Source organism: Rhipicephalus microplus, chromosome 3 (genome assembly GCF_043290135.1).
Source record: "Rhipicephalus microplus isolate Deutch F79 chromosome 3, USDA_Rmic, whole genome shotgun sequence".
NCBI classification, from domain to species: Eukaryota; Metazoa; Arthropoda; class Arachnida; order Ixodida; family Ixodidae; genus Rhipicephalus; species Rhipicephalus microplus.
In genome coordinates, this window is record NC_134702.1 from 78,191,407 (window position 1) to 78,214,441 (window position 23,035).

Consider the following 23,035-nt stretch of genomic DNA (forward strand, 5'->3'; position numbering starts at 1 on the left):
GGGGCCGCGAGAACATTCAGACGTACGATCGATCGATAGATAGAAACGTTTTGAAGTGCCTGCAGTTGGCAAAGAAATGTTTCGCATTTAGGAAGATGAGCTCCATTAAGCTTTCGTGAACGAAATTGGAAGACAGGTGTCGTGAAGAAGAATAGTGTGCCGAATAATGTGAAGAAGAATAATGCACCACATGCGCAGTTCAGTTTCAGATGCGGCTACACCAAACAACACACTAAAAGCACTTGTGTTGATCCTCGTGTTATGTTTATTCGGCTTAGCACTGACTGCTGCATGTTAAATCTGTGATGTGGTGGAAGTCATATATGTGTCATGTGCGCAAGGTCAAAATCACAGGCCATAGCAAATAGCGTCCATTGGATAATGTCGTCCTGTATCTTTGCAAATAACAGCTTTAATAACCAGTTAGAAAGCATATAGGTCTTCCTAGCTGAAGTTCCTGATCTCTCTGTGGACTCAGGTGCAATATTTTAGGCTTCAGAGCCAGCGGCTAGCTGAAGCTTTCAGAGAGGACAAGGAGCTAGGCAGCGATAAGATAAATATCTCGATCAGCAAGACCAGACTGCTCAAATCACTACAGTGATAGAGCGTGCCTTGCTTTGTCGCCGAGGAGAAATTGGCTCATACAACATGCTACTCGATGGGGTTAGTGGCACGCATTTCTTTTATTCCAGAGACGATACTTGCCCGAGAGCCAGATTTGTTGTTTGTGGTTCCGTGGATTTTGGGTGTGGTGTGCGTTCATATCGCTGTCTCATTACTTCCCGATATTTGCTCATAACATAGAGCAGCTTCCTGTAATAATTACTGTATGAAGGTGTATGACTCGTCAATCAAAAGTAGCGCTTAGCTTGAGAATTTTACCATGAAAGAAATTTCTTGTTTGACTGGTAGTAACACATTAATGTCTTAATTAATACTTAGTAAAAAAAGTGGAAGTTCCTTTCATTTTTGTAAAAAAAAAAGACCGAACAGCAGTACACTGAATCGGCGGAAATTTCAAAAAATCAGTAGATCTATTAGTGAATTGTGGCCCCTAGAATATACTGCCAGGGACCATAATTCAATCAGCAGTCGTATTAGCACTACTGCTACGGCTTCTGATTTGTATTTAATACTGTGGTACAGCGTGCCCATGATCATGCCAAATTCAATGTGTGCAGGCGCCATAGCAAAACGCGTTACGAGAAGGTTGGTCAAATAGCACGGTTGTCAAATAGTAACACTTCAAGGCACCTTAGACAGCATTATGGTTGGAACGGTTGGAATAAGAAACTGTCTGTTTATTTTTAAACTAAAACATACTTTAAAAAAATTATGGCCGTGTGACGTCGCTGTCACTGTAAAGTACCAGACCTTAACTTCACTATTTAAAGGAAAAAAAAAAGATAACTCTAGTTTGTGGTTCACTAAGTATTCCGGCTAGGTGGCGTCAGCCACCGCCCGATCTAAAGGGTACAGCCATATCAATCCATCCATCCATCGGCCGCCGCTGCGCCATCAACATCAACTGCAACGAGGAGGCACGTGCGTAGCGGGGCCATGAATTTTTGAGCGAGTGCATGTGCCGCGGCTGGCTTAAAAACGATTCTTTGTCTTGCGCCGCTGTCGCCCCATGCAATCGAAGTGCCTCGTTACATACGGCGACAGAAATGTCGCCGTCGCTTTCGACGAGCCGTGGACGGGGCGGGATTTAATTGAACACTTGAAAGGGTTGGACATGTTCTCAGAAGTTGACGCCTCTGCCATAGGCTTGACGGTGAGTCCTTCCTTTCTATATATTTCTACAGTCGTCGTGCTGCAGTGGTTGCCACAGCGTTTGTCATCGATTACTGTAGCTTTGTGTTGCATCTTTTTGCTTCGTCCATTCTATAGAAAAACCCGACAGCGCTAAGTTACATGTTATTGCTAAATTTCGCCCAATTTAAGCCTCGATGACAATCATTGCTGCACCGAATTTACCCCTCACTTCTTTAATCGTAGAAAACGTGGAAGGTATTTTTGTTGAGTAGGGAATCCTACTTCGAGATCGCGCTAGGTGTCGATTCCAGTAGTGTTCGGCATCTAGCGAGGCTGCACGTGTATGTGTAGCCGACGCTGGCAGTAGTCAAATTTATTTAGTGTGTTTATTAAATACAGTTAAATGTTGCGCTTTTCACTTGCTGTGGCGGGAATTCGGGACATGTAAATAGCACGAATGCTTGTGGCAACAGCAGGTCTTTGTTGGCCAACATTGCAACCATGACACTTCCAAATTTTTTATCCGTGTGTTATGTAGTGCCCTTCTGAGTTCTGGCATTCTTATTTTTCCAGCGTTTCGACGAAGACTTCGACGTTTTTGTCGACATTACAGAAGTGGACGTGATCGAAAATAAATCGAGAATAAAAGTCCGACTGACCAGCCAAGTCCGGTGAGTAGTTTTGCATCTTTAGCAATACACTTACAAGCTGCTTGTTGCACACTGCTTTGAGAAAAACGGTGGCTAAAGTTTTCATTTAAAACAGACCTCTCAATTGGATAAGCCTCTTAGCTTGGTAGTTGTAACAAAAAAAGGGTGAGGTGGTTTTTCATAACAGCTTGACAAAATGCAGTTTCTGTGTTGCTATTACAGGATAGCAGATGTTCTGGAAGAGTCTGCACAGCCGTCACAGCCAGCACGGACCGGTGCATACTGCCTCCCAGATGTACCACCAGACATTGCCTGGATGGTAAAATGCCACCAGCCAGGGCAGTACTTCGTAGGTCGCTCTCGAGTACTACAGTGGCTTCACCATGACTTGTACTTATACGACATGTGAGTAATATTTACGTAGATACTGTGCAATATCCTGTTTGAAAGTGCTTTGAAACTTTTCTTCACATTCATCTTTTACCCGCTCTCGTGGGTTAAAAAAAAAGGGGGGGGGGACATCCATGGTGAATAAACAAAAAAAATTGCAGAAAAAGCACTCAAATGCTAGAAAAAATATCTGACATGTCATAGTGCCATCTGTGCAGCTGAAGGAAGCTTCAATGAAGCATGACCCCTTGGTGACAAACCATGGAGTAGTCACAATGCCCACTTGTTTCCTCCCGTGATTAAATATATATTGTTTTTGTTTACATCATTGTGGTCACTATCTTCAAGGTACCAGCTGGTTGGAATGCTGCATAAAGTCTCGCTCAAATGCAAGGAGTAGAAAACAGTGGCATCAAAGTAGTGCCAGTGCCCCCTCCATATCTGTACTGACATTCTTTAATGAGCTAAAAGATCATGGTTTCAGCCTGCTTGTGGTAGCCAGCACAGAAAACTGTGATGACTCTTGAAAACTTTGTATAAGACCCAACAACAGGTATACGAACAATATAGATGCTTCTATGATGCCTTTCAATGCCTGTTGCATTGTTGGTACAGTCGACTCTTGTTAATACGAAGTTCCCGAGAACCGCAAAAAACTTCGAATTAAACGAACTTCCAATTAGGCAGAAATCACAAAAACATGGCATCTTTATTAGGTTCAAAGCCGGCAGTTCTTTACGAAAAGTAGTCGGTCATCTTCGTCTGCTTCTGTTTGCCGAATCTAGCAGTGGAAAGCAGGTTTTGGAAGGCGTAGATGTGCCCAAGTGCTTCTTTAGCGTTGTTCTCCCAAGTGAAAAACCGCTGCGCGAGAGCGAGGCCCGCAGCTACATCGGCAGCCTTCGGTTGTGGCTTGCTTTCAATGTCATCTTCGTCGTCGCTTTGATGAACGCTTTCGTGGGGCCGAACAATCTGCACAATCTCGCTGTCCGTCAGTGCACCGCACGTTTTGACTGTGCTGTCCACGGCGACATAATCTTCAAAGCAGGGGTCACCGAGGACGACGTCAAAGCTGCTGTCACCGAGAGCGGCGTCAACAATGCTGTCGTCAAGCTCGCTTCGCATTTCCACCGGCGGACAAGAAGCCTCTCCCGAAGAATTTGCCACGAAACCACAGGCCCTGAAGCAGTTGGCGATGGTCTCATTCTTCACGCAGCCCCACGCTCGCGCTAGCATGTGGATGGCACTAATTAAACTCGCCTCGTATTGCGAGGACTTATCCATGCACAGAATCATGCGCTCGATGAGATGCTTCCTGTACAGGACATTCACATTTTTGATTATGCCCTGGTCCATGGGCTGCAACACAGATGTCATGTTTGCGGGCAAGTACGCAAGATGGATGGCACTCAAGGCTGGTACGTCCATGTGGGCACTGCATTGGTCGACAAGGAACAACACCTTGCAGTTCGATGATGCGAACTTCCGATCCAGTTTCCTTATCCAGTCCCTGAAAATGTCGGACGTCATCCACGTCTTTCTGTTAGAAGCATAGTCGACAGGAAGGGTCCTGACGCCTTTAAAGCACCTAGGCTTAGCGGCCTTCCCGATCACAAGAAGGCGACATCGTTCAGTGCCAGTCATGTTTGCGGCAATCATAACAGACACCCTTTCCTTACTACGTTTATCGCCAGCACAGTCGTCGTCTTTAAACGTCAGTCTTGTCTGGTAGCAACCGATAAAAAAGCACAGTCTCGTCTGCGATAAAGATGTCTTCCGGCTGATACTCCTCAAGGTACCCGCGAAGATTCTCTGCTTTCCATGCTGCAAATGTTTCCTGGTCGACTGACGCCTTCTCTCCACACACGCTCTTGAAAATCGGGTCATGGCGCTGTTTGAAGCGCGTCAGTCATCCGTCCGATGCAGCGAAGTCGTTGATGTCCAACATTAACGCAAGAGATGAGGCTTTCGCTGGAATGACCTCACCACTGAGAGGAAGTTTGTTGTTGCGTGCCTCTCTGATCCAAATCAGCAGCGCCTTCTCCAAATCCGGGTAGGCGCCGGTGCGCATTCGCTTCCGTGACATTTTAAACTTGTAATTTGCAAAAGCATCCATTATTGATTGCTTGTTTTTTATAAAATTCGAGAGCATGTTAGGCTTAATGCCGTACTTCCGTGCAATGTCTTGCTTGGCAAGGCCTCCCTGCTCTACTTCTTTCAGGACTTCTTTCATCGCCAGATCAAGTGTTCGGTACGAGCCGCGTTTTGCCATTATTCAACGTCGTGGCCAGCCGAACACGAGGAAATAACTTGCGACGCGCAGCTGACACAGTCAACGAAACACAAGCAGAGACGAGAGAACAAGACTGACAGTGAAAGGGATAGCTCGACGTTCGACACGCCGGTGCTGACTGAACAATCTTGCCGCTTCATGCACTGTGGCCCTGCGCACAACGACGATGTCCACAACAGTGCGCTGCGGACAGCTACGATGGTGACGACAGCAGTGCGGTAGTTGTTCTGGCACTTGAAAAATTGCGCATTTTATTGAAACTAACGGTTGCCTCGAGGCTCTAGATTAAAAAATAACTTCTATTTAACCAATCTTGTGGGCTTTCAACTTCGAATTATTGAGCATTTTTTTCTATGGTGTTGCATACAAAACTGACGGGAACACCTCTTGACTTCTAATTAACCGAAAATTCCAATTAAGCGACTTCGAATTATCGGGAGTCAACTGTACATACACTGGATTTCTACTTATCTGAAAATGCCCCGCCATGGTGGTCTAGTGGCTAAGGTACTCGGCTGCTGACCCGCAGGTCGCAGGATGGAATTCCGGCTGCGGCGGCTGCATTTTCGATGGAAGCGAAAATGCAGGAGGCTCGTGTACTCAGATTTCGGTGCACGTTAAGAACCCCAGGTGGTCGAAATTTCGGGAACCCTTTACTACAGCGTATCTCATAATCATATGGTGATTTTGGGACGTTAAACGTCAGATATCAATCAATTACTTATCCAAAAATGCCTTTCTGATGTTTTGTTCTAGCCATACTTTCTGCAGTTATTACCCACAAAGAAACTTGGCTAAAGGCAACCTATTTTCTAGAAATGCAATGCCATTGCAATTGTAACTGTTGCGATTTTTATTCTTTGCATATCAAAGGGGCTCTTGCCCTCATACTCTTCTTTATCGATCTCTCGATAAAGCTTTGGTCTGCTAGTGAGTAACTTACATTCTTGCTTTTGTAAATATTTTTTCCTGCTAGGTACCCTGGGAAATTGTACACAGAGGCAGCACGGGCTTTGATCACCAGATTTCCTAACTTGGCTGATGTAGCGGGGACTGGCTATGTGAGTTCACATATTATTGCAGAATTGATTGCACTGAAAAGCTTGTCTAATAAATGCCTGCTTTTAAGGACCAACAGTGAAGCGAAATCAGTCATTGACAATAAAAAGATAGCTTCTGCAAGAATTTCAGAATTGAACATGGCTCCTCCTGTTCTATAAGCCATTATTCTAAATTGGGACAGGCAGTTACACATGATTAGCCGATGCAACATTCAATAGTGAAATGCTGCTCGCCCTCAAGGTCCCTGTGTGATGATAAATCTGCAGGCTTAACTTTGCTTCTGATTGGAATCATTGCATTTTCATTAAAAAAGTAAAAATTAAAAAATAGCAACGGCACTTTATTACATGAATACGTATTCATGATGTGAGGAAAGGTAATGTTAGAAAGCTGCACTGCCTTCACACCATCAAGTGAGTCTACCAAGAAGTCAGAATCCACTACGTTTTCGGTCATTAAATACCTCCATGAAACTAAGGGAGAGCTTCATATGTGACGATGCATTATCACTAAGAGCATTGTTCGCAGTCCAAAAATGCTTGTGCGCTGCAAGACAGCATGTAAAGTGCATGTGCTGCACCATTCTTTTTTTCTAGTTAGCTGAGTCGTGGTGCAGCAGGTGATGTTGAACATGTGTTGTGAGCCTGCAGGTCATTCCGTTTACAAAGGGAACAACCAAGCAGTGTCATTCGGTTTAGTGAGTAATGAGGAGCAGTGTAAGGAACGCCAACATGCCAAACAACATGGCTGTGGTGATTTCGCTTAGGTGTTGTGAGCTTTGTCTTGTTTTTCTTCCATCTTAATCTTTAAAAGGTGGTGTCCCTTCAACAAAAAAGTTGAGGTGCATGGAACAGCTTAGTTTTCCTCTTTTGGTCGCTAAATGAAGGTGCTCTATAGCAGCTATCTTGCATCAGTGCTTCGTTTTTGATCTCCTGATATGGTGCCGTTCATGTCTTCACAGAAGAGAGAACACCTGCTATAGGGAAAAAAGTCCCGCAATATGCTAAAACAATAATTTGTGCTTGCTTATGGGTGATGGGGTGCAACAGCCCATATGTGTGCCTGTGGCACCACAAGGGCTTAGTGTGTATGCACTGTGTTTTTCAGTGAGCACTAAAAAGTAGAACATATTCAAACTGTGCTCACCGCACCACAGTGGCTGCTTTTCATTTAGTGGTGAAGTGCAGAAAGAAAAAAGGAACATCCCAGTACTAAGAACAACTTCTTGCTGGGCGAGTTGGTGCATGTCTGTGGTTTGTAATGTTGCACATACAATCGAACAAACACAGGAAGTAAAAAAGCGTAAACGGAAAGAGCGCAAACTATCAACTGGCTTTATTCCTTTGGTTGCTGTAAATATATGCACATTTAGCACATGTCCCAAAAAAATTTGAAAGAAGGTTTGTTTACATAGACGTATGTATATGTAAGGCATATCGACATGAGGCGTGTATTGGCCCATAATCGCAATGGCAACGTATTGCTGCGTCTCTTGCAGCACACATAGAGGAACTCTGAGTGCTGAAGAGAAAAAGGTAAGCCGTAAACTTTGCCCCTTGTTTTTTTTTTTTTTTTCCCCAAGCTGATGGTTTTTTTAGCATGAGCTCCGGCTACTGCTCTCGAAAATACGTGTTTGCATTCTCCTTTCTATGCAAGTAAGACGTGCAATAGCATTTGTATTCGTGTTCCCATAAATTGTTGCATGCCAAAGCAAGGCAGTTTTTGCAATGTTTCCGCTAGCAGCTGTTTACCAAGTTAAGGCGACTCATACACTTATGCAGAAGCCACCTTCATGCAACGAACTTTATCACAGCTAATTGTGTGTGCCTACGTTTCATTGCATGTGCTGAGCACATCGCATGCTTGAAAAATGTACGCAGTCATGCGCAAGTCATCCCACTAACCGATGGCATGCACTTGCTTCTAATTGAGCATGTGCCGTTACCCAAACATAATAAACAAAACACATCAACGAAATATAGGCACACGCAATTAGCTGTGATGAAGTTAATTGCATAAAGGTGACTTCAGCGTGTAACATAAGCTTCTCCGTCACTTGGTAAATGGTTGCTAGCGAGAACATTACAAAAACTGCCTTACCTTGGCACGCAACAATTTTCGGGAACACGAATGCAAATGCTATGGCTCGTCTTACTTGCATAGAAAGGAGAATGCAAACACGTATTTTCGAGAGCAGTAGCCGGAGCTCATGCTAAAAAAACCATCAGCTTGGGGAAAAAAAAAAAAAAAACAAGGGGCAAAGTTTACGGCTTACCTTTTTCTCTTCAGCACTCAGAGTTCCTCTATGTGTGCTGCAAGAGACGCAGCAATACGTTGCCATTGCGATTATGGGCCAATACACGCCTCTCGTCGATACGTCTACGTAAACACACGTGAGCCTGTGTGTACTGCGCCATGTGGAGCCTCTAACATAGCTGCTATGCACACAACGGCGGACAGATGGCAGCGATTTTGCATAAGGCCTATACTCGCACATAGTACTTCAAAGCACCAGCATTTGCACGCCAGCTCAATATTTATTGATCAGAGGTGTGAGCTATCGAAAAGTCAACAGGCAGTGGGGATTCCTAGAAATTTTCGATAAAAATATTTCACGTGAGTCATCTCTTTCAATAAAAATATTCTCACCGAGTTGCGATCGCTAATATTTCATATTTCAAGGAACGAGATCGAAAGGTGTCAAGTAAGGCACAGAGCACACGAGATATTAGTGGTAAACAGCATTGACACAAAGTTCAAGGAAGTCAATTGCATGCAAATGGACTCACTGGCTCACTGAGACTGATAAACAGCGCTAGTCTGAGTTTTGGTGTCTCTGAGTCCGAGCGAGTCCCAAGGGCAAAATATATTTCATGAGTGAGCGTATGTGAGCTCTTCATCTTTGCCGACCTATGTGTGTGCCATTTCACATGCTAGATGGTGTTAGTTGCATCCGGCGGCTTGTCGTTCTCTTAGCTCTTTCAAACTGAAGGTGCAACTAGCTGACAATAAGCACACTACTTATGTGTTGTGAACTGCAGCAATCAATGGACTGTGGTATGAATAATTGGCCACCAGAAAGCTATTGCAAAAAAAAAAATAACTGCACTTCAAAATTGTTGTCACAGCCCTTTTAAGGGACGTGGCAATGAAAATTATCTTTATTTATGAGGCCAAAGGGATGAAATTCGGCATGCAGATGTCATTTGTTGTGCTGATATCATAACTGGAATCGGTTTTGAGCTATCTAATGTACCTCTTGAGTTACAACACTTGATAGACTCTCATTGTCATCCCAATATTAATTAGCTAATTAGACATAAGCTTGTCAAAATTTTTGCATAAGGATATTCACAAGGCTTCATTTTGTGCCATAATGCTATTGGTTTATTTTTAATATTTAAATAAGCACACAAATTTTTTTAATGTCCCAGACATATTGTCTTACCAACAACTTTTATAAAAAGCCAATTAGAAAAGTCCGTATGATGTGTACACAAATATGGACAGCTTTACCGCACTCACCCATGTTTGAGAATCTAAGTGCAAAAAACGGAATGGCTATAGCTTAATTTGTTGTGAAATGGCATAGGGATGACTGACAGCAACTGCTCAAAAAATTGAAAGCTGAGAAAATGGAGCCCAAAGATTTTGGAGCTAGAAGTTGATAGAATGGAACTCTGAAGGAAACTGGCTTTATTTTTCATTGGAGAAATGCATCTTTGTGGCTATCTAGAGCTCCAATTTGTCCTCTTTATGATGCCAATATGGTGGCACTGTGCCAAGGGAGAGCTTCAAATTTGCATCTTGCTATGCCCAATTTTCACATAGCTTTTTTTGACGACATCCCACTAGTGAAATGCTTGTTTCTCAACTTTTACTGCTTATTTGGGTCTAAAATCACACTATGATGTGACACATGGTCTCAGGATTGCAGAAAAGAATAATTGAAAAACTGAACATTTTGACCAAATTACGATTCCCATTGCCACGTCTCCCCTTAAATATGCTCTAACACAATAATCATGTTCTGGCATAAGCTATTTGAAAATATTTTGTGCACTAGAATCCGATTTCAGAGCAGACATAGTGTTGGAAGTTATAATTATGCGCCTAAAATACCCCCGAGACCAAATTTTGAAACTCAGGTGCATGTGTGCGATAGTCCTGCATGCGTGAGCACTTCTTAGTGATTATTAGCGAGAAATGTTGCCGTTAAAATATTTTAATTTAATTTCAAAGTAAGCAAGAGTGCGCATCTGAGTTTGCATCAACTCGCAACATCACCACTAATATGACAGAGACAGAGCTCCATGTGATGTTTCGAAAGAAAAGCGAGTATTGTCAACATCACAAGATGTCATGCAGTGCCCGCGTGCACAATACACCAACTGAAATCTGGCAAGGACTATTTTTTGTCACCTCCCCACGCTGTCTTGTCACGCTGCTCTCAATGTGGTAGTTGTTGCTTCGGCCAGGATTGCTCTTTTTATTTTTCTGGGGGGAAGGGGGCACATATTTAGCACTGGCATCGTTTCATTGTTTATCACACATGGGGCCCAGTTTTTATAACTGAGAACAACACCATGGCTTAAATGCACATTATCTCGCACTCTCTCTTTCTCGGACACTGGTTGCTTGTTGGTATTTAGGGGAGCATTTTGAACTGACATAAAATTGTTCTAATTCAGTGATGCTAGCATTATTTATACAATGCATTTGAGCATTAATGATTCAATTTTGGGATGTCCAGACACAAAGCTACAAACTGCAGAAATGAAGGAAAGAAGTGTAAACTTAAGGGCTCATTTTTTTTGTAAACAGATTATTCCAAGAACTAACAGACAACAACGCCAAGGAAAGTATAGGGAATGCTATCAGAAGTAACTGTAATGTAAATGTTAATAAAAGTGAACGAAAAAATAACTTGCCACCGGCACGGATCGAAGAGTGTTCCACACTCATTGTAGTGGCAATGGGCAACACTGACTGACCCTCCCACGTTTAAATACACATATAGTATACCCATAAGGTGGATGGGGGGATGACCACCACTGTGGCTCAGTGGTAGAGCATCGGACGCATTATTCAAAGGCCTTTGGGCCGGTACCTGCCAGTGGCAAGGTATCTTTTCGTCCACTTTTCTTTTGTCACATTTACATTACAATTACTTTTAATACCATCATCTATACTTTTCTTGGCATCATCACCATCTATTCTCATTATTAATCACTTAAACTGCAGTAATGAAGTTACAAGCAGAACATTCAGTGTAGTTTCCCTTTAAGCTCAATAAGTACCCTTGTGGGGTCAGAAAAAATAAAAACAAAAGCAGAACAGAAGTGCCGGGGAGGTAAATTTCTTTTTTCATATTTTCTGTTATAAGTTATTGATTAGAGCAATGTTTATTTTCAAAAGAAAAGGGATGAATCAATAACAACTTTCCGAAATACTTTTATTATGTGATCTCACTCAACCAAACTGTGATGACAGCTGCTGCAGTGGCACTCATTCCTTGTACTTGTTGCCAGTCATACTTTTGTGTGTGAGGCGATCCATGATCACATGATTGCAGTTACCTATTTAAATAACATATTTAGTAACTCTCTCGTGCTTTACAGGATTCATGGCGAGAAGCTCTAAGATTTAAAGCCAAATATGAAAGGAAGAAAATGAAGGCATTAACAAAGGAGAACACAGAAAGAATTCCGCGGAAGAAGAAGCCTACAGAGGACGAGTGCACTGCTCCTCGGCGCACTGAGAGGCCTAGTGTACGTATTTCAAATTTTGCACAGCCCTGCAGACATCAGGTTTGTCTTTGCCATCTGGCCAACAAAATTTATCTGTGCTTTCAGGCAGCTGTCTTGGCTGACGCAGAAGATGCCGAGACCATTGCTGGTCACGTTTTGGCAATGACGAAAGAAGTTGCAAAGGCCAGGCCCGACATGGCCTATATTGAGGACTGTATGAGCAGAACTTTGCCAAGCAGAAGGGAGTGGGTGTCCCAAGACAGCCCATCTGTTGATGACATCATTAAGAAGTACCCTGCTCTTTTAATCGGCTCCATCGTAAGTTTTTCAGTGTGCATTCATGAATCGAAAGTGGCTAAAAAGTGCCCAGGGAAATAGCATGCTCTGCTGTTTCGGCCACATCCATCCATTCTTGAGATGTTTGTTTTGCAATTATTTGTTGTACAGTTGTTCTAAGTATTTTATTAGTTCATCAAGCTTTTCAAAATTTTTATTCTGCAGTTTATTTGATATAAACTATTGAAATGTTATTTACTGACTGTTTGAATTGTTCACTTTATGCTAACATGATGCATATGTACAATGGCTTGAACAAGAATGCAGTAAAACCCTAATGTACATTTTTGATTAAAGTGTAAAAAGTACACCTAAGATGTGAAAAAACAGGAAAAATGAAAATAATTTAGCATTGCTGAGCTGTATGGTTTATTTCATTGCTTACACTTATTGCTTTTACTGTTGCGTGGTTCTGTCCAACACACAACCCGAGAGTCTGCTTGTTTAGGGAATATCAGGGAAGCTCGAAACACAGAAATCGCTTGTTGTGACGTCAAGATGGGGCAGAAAGGGGATACAACATCCTTTCTACTACTGATAGCATGAAGCGAGTGAAAGCAGTGTTTGAGTAATATTTCAGTTCATCAAAGAAGCAATGGAGAGTGCCTCTGAACTTGACGCAATATAGAAGTCGCACAAAGAGAATATAAAAGACGAAGCAACAACTGCAAACCTTTGGCAGATAGCAGAGCAACTCTTGGATTTGTAATCTAGAGTTGCCAGTTCTGCTTATAACAGGAGGATTCGGGCTTCTTTTTCTGCCGATTTGTTTGGAGAATTTTTCAGTCGCCTGTCGCGTTTTAGTTTGGGGTAATTTGCATTTCCAGCAAATATAGTTATTTTAGTTGTCACGTTCCAGAATCCACATTTGTCATTTACTAATAACATTTTTGTTGACTGAAACGTGAATGCATAGGCGTTTACAGGGTTCCCCATAAAGGGGGCCAAAGGTTCGTTGCAGTGGCCCTCAACCCTACTAAGTCTACGTATGGGGAAGATTTTTTGCTCCCCCTTCCCTTAGGTGACTAGGTGAGCTAGGCTGGCCCCTGTGACCCGCTTTCCATGTGCAGGCCTATGGTTATGTGTTCAAACATATGTTGAGGGAAACTCAAGTAAACGTCAAATATATGTCGGGGGAAAATTATAAATAACGTTCATCATGCCATGGCAACATAATGGAAACCATGCTAAGAAGTATCTATGTGCTTTTGTTGATAGTCTTGTATATTGATTCAAGAAATCGTGGAATCACTAGGATTATGCCAAATAGGCCAATTTAGTGCTTCAGCACTAATTTGTGAATGCAAGATGAACTTACTGGTACATTAGTGACAGTAAAAGGGTCAAATAAAACTTGCAACATTGCCTGGTGCATTTACTCATGACAATCAGTCAGTTGTTCGAGTGCCTGGTGTAATACCGTAGAAAGTCTAGTGCTACGGCAGCCAAAGTGATCACTACTTCACGATACCTTTGCGAGATTGTCGCCTTATTTGCCAATGTTTGGTAGCTACAACATATCACTGTTGGCATTGTTTTGTGTCATTGTGGTTTGTAGGAGATGGCCGAATGCCCTGCAATAGTGACTTTGAAAGCAGTTGTCTAAAAAAATGGCTCCTGTGCCAGCTCATCTTAAAGCTATTCTCTAGTACATGCATTGCCACACTCAGCCACAATCTAGTTGACAAATGGAAATTCAAATTAAACTGTGGAAGGTTAGAGTGGCATCATCCACAGAAACATGGTAAATTTATGCTATTTTATTGGCATTATGTGATTCATTTTGAGGCTGTAAAAGAACAACTAAAGTGCATGCAGCACACCCATTCAGGGGAAAGCGAATGTGTGCCAAAATTGGCAAGGTGCATGCTTTGATAATTTATGTTAATTTGGCTTGCTGTACAGAGCAGCATAAAGTATTTTTGAAGGTTTTGCAGTAAGTCTGCAGTTGTCCTTGCTTATATTAAAATTTTATAGTATACTTGTTTTATGACACAACTGGTGGTGCGTCACTGATGTACATCCCTTTGTCTCTGCACTTTTGGCTATAGTCACTCATATTACATCATAGCGACAAGCTACTAACATCTAGATTTTCAATAGCTATATTGACCAAGCGGCAGGAATGAGTAATCTGTTTGCTAAACAGCTTATTTCGTCACTTGCTGCTTCAATGCATCGAATTCCTTGGCAGGACTTACGAAGATTATGTCCTGCTATGTACTTTACTTGTGAAACTGGCAGATAGTAACCTCCGCATTTTATTTCAAAATTGCCCTTTTGTGCTTGGTAGGAGTAGGTCGAACCTTTTTATAAAAGACACTGATTTAAAATAGAAATTGGTATAAGAGACAGCAGTGTGTCTACATTGAAATAGGTGTTGATAAGAAAATGCATAAGTGATACCCATGCTTATAAGAAACACCGCATAAAAAGACAAGAGTTGCTCCTCAGTACAAATTTCTTATAAAGGGGTTCAACTGTATTTGAAAGTGGCTTTGTTTGCCTTTTTGAAAAATTAACAAAAAGCTGGTATTAAGAAGACCGGCAGAAAGAAAGAAAATTTAGACAGTAACAAGGTTAGTTGAGCACACTAATAACAAATGTCTGGTATGTTCCAAGGAACCATAAATATACTCAGCTCAAATGCATTCGCTAGCAGTTTATCTCACATCCATAGCACCATGGTGCTGTGGATGGCACTGCAAATCCAAAACTTAGAAAGTATGTCCCATTTCAGAAAACTGTTGCAAGGTATGAAAATGATGCTTCAAAGCCTTTTTCATAACCTGGTGCACAGTCTCATTTCCTAATATTTTTTAACTGCACACGTATCTGAGCACTTCTGCAACTCCTTAAAAGGGAAAGATATTATGCATTTGTAGCACGAAGCTCAACCGAAATCCTCGTGTATCTTTTAGGATGAAAGCTTTGTTCTGTCCATGGAAATGTTGAGGAATCCATGAAAGTTTTTTTGTAGCTTGGTGCTACAAATGTGTGGTTGTCCATTTTTGTTTTTGTAACAGTAACCGTCTTGCCACATTGCAAGAGCCCATAAAACTGATTAACATCATCTTCAGCATTTTTATTCATATTACTGTAATCGTGAACCTGACTACACGTTTTGCAGTGCTGTGACCTTGTGCAATGTTGTACCGCAGATGCAAGTAAGTCTATAGGGTTTACCGTCATTAAAATGCCTTATGAAAATTTTATAGGTGCAGCTGGAATTCAGGTTGCTTACCAAAGTGCCCATAATGGAGAAACTGGAAGAATTCTTGGGGCCTGCTTCAGGAAAAATAGTAAAAATAGCCAGACAGAAACGTCACATGCAAAAGTTTCTGGAAGACCTCGATGCTGTTCTTGTCGATGCCTCTGAAGATGCATCCGAGGGTAATTTCAAACATTTCTACGCTAACATTACCACCTTTCTTTGTATCTAGCTTCCAGTAGCGCCATTCTTCCGATTTTACGTCAAGCAAATTGGGTGCTGTAAAATTGAATGTATTAGGCAAGATTTGTTTGCACAGTTCTACATTGGTTGACTCAGAGCATGCGTTCGATTAGTCTATCACTATATGCACTTGTTTTGAAAATGCAATGTCACACTCCTAGAAACTGGCATTAAGTGCCAACGACGTGATTACAGGTAGCTATTACAGAGATAAATTTATTTCAAGAGCTCATGTACAGAAGCAATAAAAATTGCTTAAATATCTCAGCTGCTGAAGATCTTAAACTGCCTCTATTTGTGCAATACATTCACCACTGCTTGAACTTCTCAGCTAAAGCTAGGTTGAAATACAGTTCATTCTGTGCTCAAACCAATAAAATAAAATTTAAGAAAATAAGTTTTGTTCAATGATGGAACCAAAACTGAAGCACAGATGAGCACAAGCAAAAGACCAGAATGTTGGAAACAAAGATTACAGAAGAGGCAAAGTTCTGTATTTGTTGTGTGCCATGTGCGTTTAATTGCAAGCACAGCCTGCACGCCCACACAACGAAGTTGGTTGGTGGTCGATATAATGATGCTCACTTATTCTTGACGAAGTAGGGCAGTGACGCTCTTCCGTGTTTTAGTATCGCGGCTGAATGTGGGTGAATTTCATTTCTTCTCAAATATTACTAGAGGTCGGTTTTTGAAAATTTCTAAACTGCAATGGGATTTTTGCATGAATGAATTCAATACTCCCATTTCACAAAATGCCTACCTCCACTAATAAAAAAAGGTAATTTAACATTCTTACATACAGTTCAAAGTGATTTCTTTAGTCTTTTTAAAGGGGTCGTAGCAGGCAAGATGGGTGCCACTGTGTTTTCCAATACTTTTCTTGAGTTTTCAATTTATTTCTGTGCATTCTACATTTGGCAATGGCAAGGATTAAAATTCGTGCCAAAATTTTTTTCACATCTGAAAGCACGAAGATGTAAACTGCATCTTCTAAAGGTACGATAAAAATTTTGTTATATTATGTCTTGCAGTGCTATCCCCAATGGGAATTAGGTTCTGCTGCTTAAACACCATAGCAATACACAAACTAGTTGTGTAGTAATGTAGATGTAAGTAAGCACGTCTACTCCTTCTCACTTCACATTAGGTATCCAGCTGGTCTGTGGTGCACGTGACTGTGAATTTCGCTTGGCTGGGTGACCCTGCATACTTCCTAAGTTTGAGTGTAGTTACCATGACTACCCCATAAAAGATAGTCAGTCATGTACACCATTACAGCCTCTATGTTTCTAGTGAGTTGCTAAAATGGCAGTTTGAATCCAGCTTGTAGCTTTTGCATTTAAGTACTTTTTGAAACAGTGCAACTCACGGTTTTTTCAGAGGTGATGCTCACTGCTGCTATTTGTGTCCTTCCGGCAATGGTGAAGGAAAGAATGGATGCTTTCATCTGCAAATTTGTGAGTATAATTCATAGTTTGTATATTACTTTCCCTGTGAACTGCAGTTGTGAAGTTGCCATCTGTGATAAATGTTTGCTATATCTTTTGCAAGTGAATTGTTGAAAAGCCTTTCAACCAGCCATGTCCAAGACGACTTTCACGTACCATTTATGCATAGGTTACCCAGTACAGTAGAAGCCCGCCATAATGTAGCCCGCTCGGAGGCTACATCACTGTCAGCCACTCTTTGCATTGTTTTTATAGGATTCAATGAATCGGTATCTCCACTGTTTGAAATGCCATGAACTGGCACTCCAAGCTGACCAGAGTGGGCACGTTGATTTTTTATGCAGCCCGAACTGGCTTAAGGATGCATTCAGTGATGTGATGTTGTGTATCGCGAGCCATGATATGGTTTTTATTCGTGTCACCATAAGCATAGATCTTAGAACCTGTGTAATGCTATGTAAGCACGGCATCTGTGCCACCGTCGTCATCCCCAGCCTATTTTTGTGTCTTCTGCAGAATGAAGACCGCTCTAAAATTATCTCCAATTTACCCTTTCTTGAGCAAGCCGATTCAGTTTCATCCCTGTGAGCTCCCTAATTCTGTCGCTCTAGGTGATTCCCTGCCTTCTCGGCTTTTCCTCTTTTTTTTTTTGCATTCATTCTGCTTCTCTTGCCCCCAGTTGTTTGTTTTACTCTTTGTATGGCCGCACCAAGTTTATTTCTTTCAACCTGCAGTACCCGACTGTCTCACCCAATCTGGTGTTTTCTAATAGCTTAATGTTTTACCAACCATTTCCTGTTTCATGGTATGGTACATGGTCCTTAAAGGGATACTGAACAAATTTTTGGCCACCAAGATATTCAATCAAATTGGAAGTGGGGTCCTCAAAGTGATCGGGACAACCTTCATTCCAGGCAGAAACTACAGGGAAATAATGAATTTAATGCGTTTTTAACAAACTACTACCGCATCCAGCAGCCACGCCGTTCACTACAGGAGGTGATGTTTCGTGACGTCATACCCACCCGAGATGGGCACACTAACAATGCGGGCCCTCTACTCGCTCATCTCCCCCTGCGGTTCCTAGAACCGGTATGAACAGCAGCGGTTGCAAACAGTTCTCCCCGCCGAGGCCAAGTAGCTAGGCAAAGCATCAGTGCTTTTGGGAAAGAGTGAGAGAAGAGGACAGGAACTCGTGCGCCCTGCATGTTTCTCGGCGAATGTGATGGCATGGTTTCCACTCGCACACAGACGCCACGGGTTGACAATTCATGAAAAATACAGGCAACTGTTCAAAAATATGGGAAATCAACTGTTTATCAGAACAGTCACATCTTCTGATTATAATCACGAATTTTAGTCAGTTTTCCAATTTTTGTTCAGTATTTCTCTAATTTTTATTAAGTTTCCCTGTTAGGCTCTAAGCCCAGATTACTTGTTGATCTGGTGGTACGTAGAGGTTTGCATACTTTTCATTTGAGGAACAGTGGCTGATTCCCTGTCATGATTTGAGAATGCATGCTTTATGCACTTCTGCCCATTTTTAATTTTGATTAATTTTTTTTCATAAATAGGCTCCCCTTATAGGTTTACATACGCTTGTGCAGACTCCAGGGTAGGCAGCCAATAATGAACTCTTTTTTTCTTTACTATTAGCTTTGTTGATGGCATATTCCTTTTTAGGCATAATTTTGTAGTTCTTGATATATATAGTCAATCTTTTTTTTCAATTCACTGCCATGTGTTAGCTCACATAGTTCTAAAGTGTTTTTTGTGCAAGGTTTTTGCAAATTAAGGGCACCTAGGCCAGAAACTGCATGGTCTTATCGCACTCAGTTTACTTGTGGGTTGTTTCTGTTGTCATGCTAGCATGCCATGCCTGCTCAATTTTTTTATGCCTTCAATGGAATCTCTTACAATAACATTTTCATCGATAATGCAGTTCTAAATGGAGTTCTAATGCAGTTCGATAATGCAGTTCTAAAAGACAATCTAAATATGATTGTATGTGCCAGTACCCCTATATATAGCCAAACAAATTGGAGTCATGTAGCTTTGTTATATTTTGCGTAACTGATTGCCAAATTCGAAAAAAGCAGCAGAGCAAGTAAGCGTGGCACCCCACCTCTCCGTCATTATTAATTTACTGTGCTTCGAACAATTTTTTTTACAGCAAAACCAATTGCGGATCTCTTCTTTCCACTGATCAAACAACAATATAAAATTCTGAAAAAAATTTAAGAGGTCGACCAGCCATGGTTTGTTCAATCTTACGTGGAATCACACCTTTTTCTTTTTTTTTTTTCAGAACGAATTATTGGGTTGTGTGTAAACAAGACCAGTCACTAAACTGTGGATAAGCCTGTAGCCTTAGTGCGAATGCTTTATGAATTATTAAGAATGTTCCTTCTAGTTTGGAAGCATGCTTTGCAAATTAATTTCAGTTTCATTTATTTGTCAGTGTGCCGTAAAACATTACGTTTTATCTGTTCCTACATAAAGGAGCTGTTGTAATAATGAAGCAACAAGTTTTTTGTTGAAGTGTGCTTTTTTATTTTTGTAGGACCCCACAAAGACGCACTACGTGCCCACAGTCACATTCATGGGAAATGTGTTGACATCTGATGCATTTGCTGTGAGGCTGGAGGACATCGAAATTGCAGAGAAGAGCCTCTTGGCAGCAATTTCCACCCAGATGGCACTATACTGGGCTACCAATATAGTTTTTGATAAAAAAGCTCAACGAACGTTTGACGTTCTATCCCGCGCTCTTAAAGTGAAGAGTGGCCTACGGCCAACACCACTAGTCAGCGTAACACTGACCACCCTGAGCCATTAATGAATAAAGTTTTTTGAACGAATAGATGTGGATTTCTTATCTCTCCTGGAGCCTCTGTGCCAGACATGGCGCAACCTAATGAAAATCATGTTCTTGAAAACTTTTTTTCATTTGCCGCTGGGAGAGCTTGACGGCTGGTTTCTTAAAGAGCACTCGCACAAGTAATGAACTACATTGAGAGACATCGATCATGAGCAACTGCATGCGACTCTGATGAGGAACGTTGTGAAAGAGTAACCATCGCTCTCATTGGCGTGGAATATCCATTCTTCCCTGCGGGACTAATGGGAAAGAGTAACAATTGCTCCAATTAAGAGCACTCAGAGAGAGCAAGTGTTACTCCTGTGAGAGTATTCACAGAGCATATTACTCCTTGTAAAGAATAACCATCGCTCCCCGGGGAGTATTGATAAAGACTATCTGTTACTCCATCAGGGGCATACGGAAGGACTAAGCGTCACTCCCATAGGAGCATTGACAGAGAGTATCCATTGCTCCTTCTAAAGAGTAACCATCACTCCCCTGGGAGTATTGAAAAGGACTATCTGTTCCTCCATTGGAAAGAGTGTCACTCCCATAGGAGCATTGACCAAGAGCATCCGTTCCTCCTTGAGGAGTTTAGGAAGGGAGCAATGGATGCTCTCATGCGGTGTAATTGCAAAGAGAACTGTTGCTCCCCTGAGAGTATTAAAGAAGACTATCTGTTCCTCCTTTCAGGAGTATTGGGAAAGAGTAACCGTCACTCCTGTGGGAGTATCAAATAAGACTATCCGTTACACCTTTGAGGAGTATTGAGCAAGAGTAACCATTGCTCCCATGGGAGTAGTGACAGAGCATCAGTTGCTCCAGTCAGTTACTCTCTGAAAGAGCAACTGAAATTGGGGAGTAACGGTTCCTCCCGTCGCAGTTACTCCCGAAATGGTGCAATGGGTGTGGCAAGTCAGTTACTCCTCTAAAGGAGTAACCTCGACCCCCCTTTTCCTCCTTTACTTTTTAGAGTGTAGACCTGAGTGGCAACAATATCAACGACATTGGAGCTAACGACATTGCCCGAATGTTGAAGTTCAACAGGAGCCTACAGAAGCTTGATCTCTCAAAGAACTCGGTCACCTATCGTGGAGCTGTGCCTCTGGTCGAGGCGCTCGCGAGCAACGGTGTCCTGAAGGAGCTCGCTCTGTGGGGTGTTTCAGATGACGAGAAGGAGAGGCCTCTAGCGTCCGCTTTAAGTCGCAACCGTGCCCACGGTCGGGTGCTAGTCAGCCACGATAGCGTAGAAAGTGTCTTTCAGCTCGCGAAGGGCGTCCTTGCGAACACCCACCTTATCAGGACGCTACACTTGGACGCTTCCGTCCATGTCAACACCTATTGCACCAAAACACTGTTCCTGTCACTGGCCGCTATCCCGTTCCTGAAGAGCTTGAATCTGGAATGCGAGACCAGCTTCAACAGGTGCGCCGCAGAAAACTTCGCCGAGCTGCTGTTTCAGACAAGAGAATTGGAGCATGTCCAGATTAGCCATTGCTATATGAACCTCGAGGCTCTGCAAATAGTCATGAATGCGTTAGCTGAGAACGAGTCAGTGTTGGACATGAATCTGGGGCTTGGAGTCCAGAGCTTTTCCGGCACACGAGCGATTGTGGACATGTTGAAAAGAAATTCAACGATCCTCCATTTTGGCAACTTCACAGTACGGCCGTGTGAACTTCAATTCCTAGCTTACCAGCTGCGGTCCAACCCAGTCCTCAGAACTCTGAACATTTCCGCCCTTTACCACTTCTTCGAGAAGCCGGTTGTTGAGGAGATTACCTTTGAAATAAGTGAAGTGCTTCGACGCAACATGCGCTACTGCCATCGAGCTGTCCAGTCCGCAACGAAAGAGAGAAAGCTGGGAACCCAGCGGGAGCCGGCGGCGGGCGAAAATAATGCTCGCGTCCCCTTCAAGTCCTACCGCCGTCAACGGCCGATACGAATGCATTGATAGTGTGATCGCAACGGGTGTTTCTGATGATGCCAATGACTTTGCCACGACGCCACCTGGATGTGTTCGTCTACGTAAACGCACTTGACTTCCCCGTTGTCATCCCGCTACTGAATCGCCCTCTGCCGGAATGCAAGACCACCATCACTCGCTCCGCTGCTCATCAAAACGCCGACCTCGAGAACAGAGACTATACATGGCATTAAAAAAAACTGTATGCACTTTAACCGATACAATGTGTTCGGGCTTGCTTAAACAATATTTTGGCCAGTATGTTCTTCCTCCCTAAAAATGTCAATTTTATTCAGTTGCTGGAATCTGCATACTGTATTCCTAATTCTTTGACATGTGTTTCAATTGATGGGTGCATAAATGTTGGTGTTTTCACTGTGTATTAGCAATTTGCTTACACTTTACACTGTAGCGTGACGCGCGCAAGGACACGAAAGGGATGAACAAGCACCTTCTCTGAGGTATTTCGTCCATGAAAATTTGCTTGGGTTCCAAGGCAAAGGGAGAGACATTTCCGGGTTGGTTTGTGATCACGTTTTCCGGTGCAAACAGTATTCGTTCAACGCATGTACCATAGTCATTTGGACAATTACGATTTCCTAGCTCAACTATTATCAATAAGATCTGAAACATTCCTTCGCCTCATCATATCATCAATGTTCTTCTACAGTTTTACAAAGCTTCTTTGAGGCGGCAAGCATGACTACAGATAATAGTTGATTGTGGATTATCATATTTACTTGTTTAAGGTATTCATCTAAACTTCTAAATCTTTGAGAGAATTCTGACGAACTTTTGTGAACCTTGCATGTATACTTTGTGATATTCATTGATTTTTTGTTCTAGCTTTTCTCGGAAGTTGTAGCTTCCGGCCTGCTTCTCGTTTGTTTAGATTTAGGGAGTGGTGTTTTATGTACACATCAATAAATATTTTAATAAACAATTTTGCAAGCTTTCTCAGCGATCTTTTCTTCGAACATCGCTTCCCAACTTATTTGCAGTATCTGCATTTGCAACACTGTTATTGTACGGCGGTTGATAAAAAATGTACGTAAAATTATTATCAGA

At 42.2% G+C, this 23,035-nt stretch overlaps 2 protein-coding genes across 5 annotated transcripts in view; both read left to right on the plus strand.

Moving 5' to 3' along the window:
- The window catches only part of LOC119182883 (pleckstrin homology domain-containing family G member 5), a 759,199-nt gene that overhangs the window by 321,858 nt on the left and 414,306 nt on the right, over positions 1-23,035 (plus strand). The gene's annotated exons all lie outside the window — the stretch shown is intronic.
- On the plus strand, positions 1,634-19,999 carry LOC142803795 (uncharacterized). Of its 2 annotated transcripts, XM_075889866.1 has the most exons (9): positions 1,634-1,777; positions 2,332-2,429; positions 2,631-2,813; positions 6,065-6,149; positions 11,772-11,921; positions 12,006-12,218; positions 15,455-15,629; positions 17,071-17,147; positions 19,702-19,999. In XM_075889866.1, exons 1-9 carry the CDS (start codon positions 1,634-1,636, stop codon positions 19,975-19,977), a joined length of 1,401 nt encoding a protein of 466 aa, XP_075745981.1. In that variant the 3' UTR covers positions 19,978-19,999. The 2 variants fall into 2 exon arrangements, with proteins under 2 accessions (XP_075745981.1, XP_075745980.1); XM_075889865.1 differs by having other exon boundaries at positions 11,772-12,218.

What these genes read in the sequence shown, in the direction of transcription:
- LOC142803795 (XM_075889865.1), top strand. Translation starts at nt 1,634, where the DNA reads ATGCAATCGAAGTGCCTCGTTACATACGGCGACAGAAATGTCGCCGTC. An exon ending in GACTTGTACTTATACGACAT is followed by an intron (nt 2,814 to 6,064) that starts GTGAGTAATATT and finishes TTTTCCTGCTAG; the next exon opens with GTACCCTGGGAAATTGTACA. An exon ending in ATGTAGCGGGGACTGGCTAT is followed by an intron (nt 6,150 to 11,771) that starts GTGAGTTCACAT and finishes CGTGCTTTACAG; the next exon opens with GATTCATGGCGAGAAGCTCT.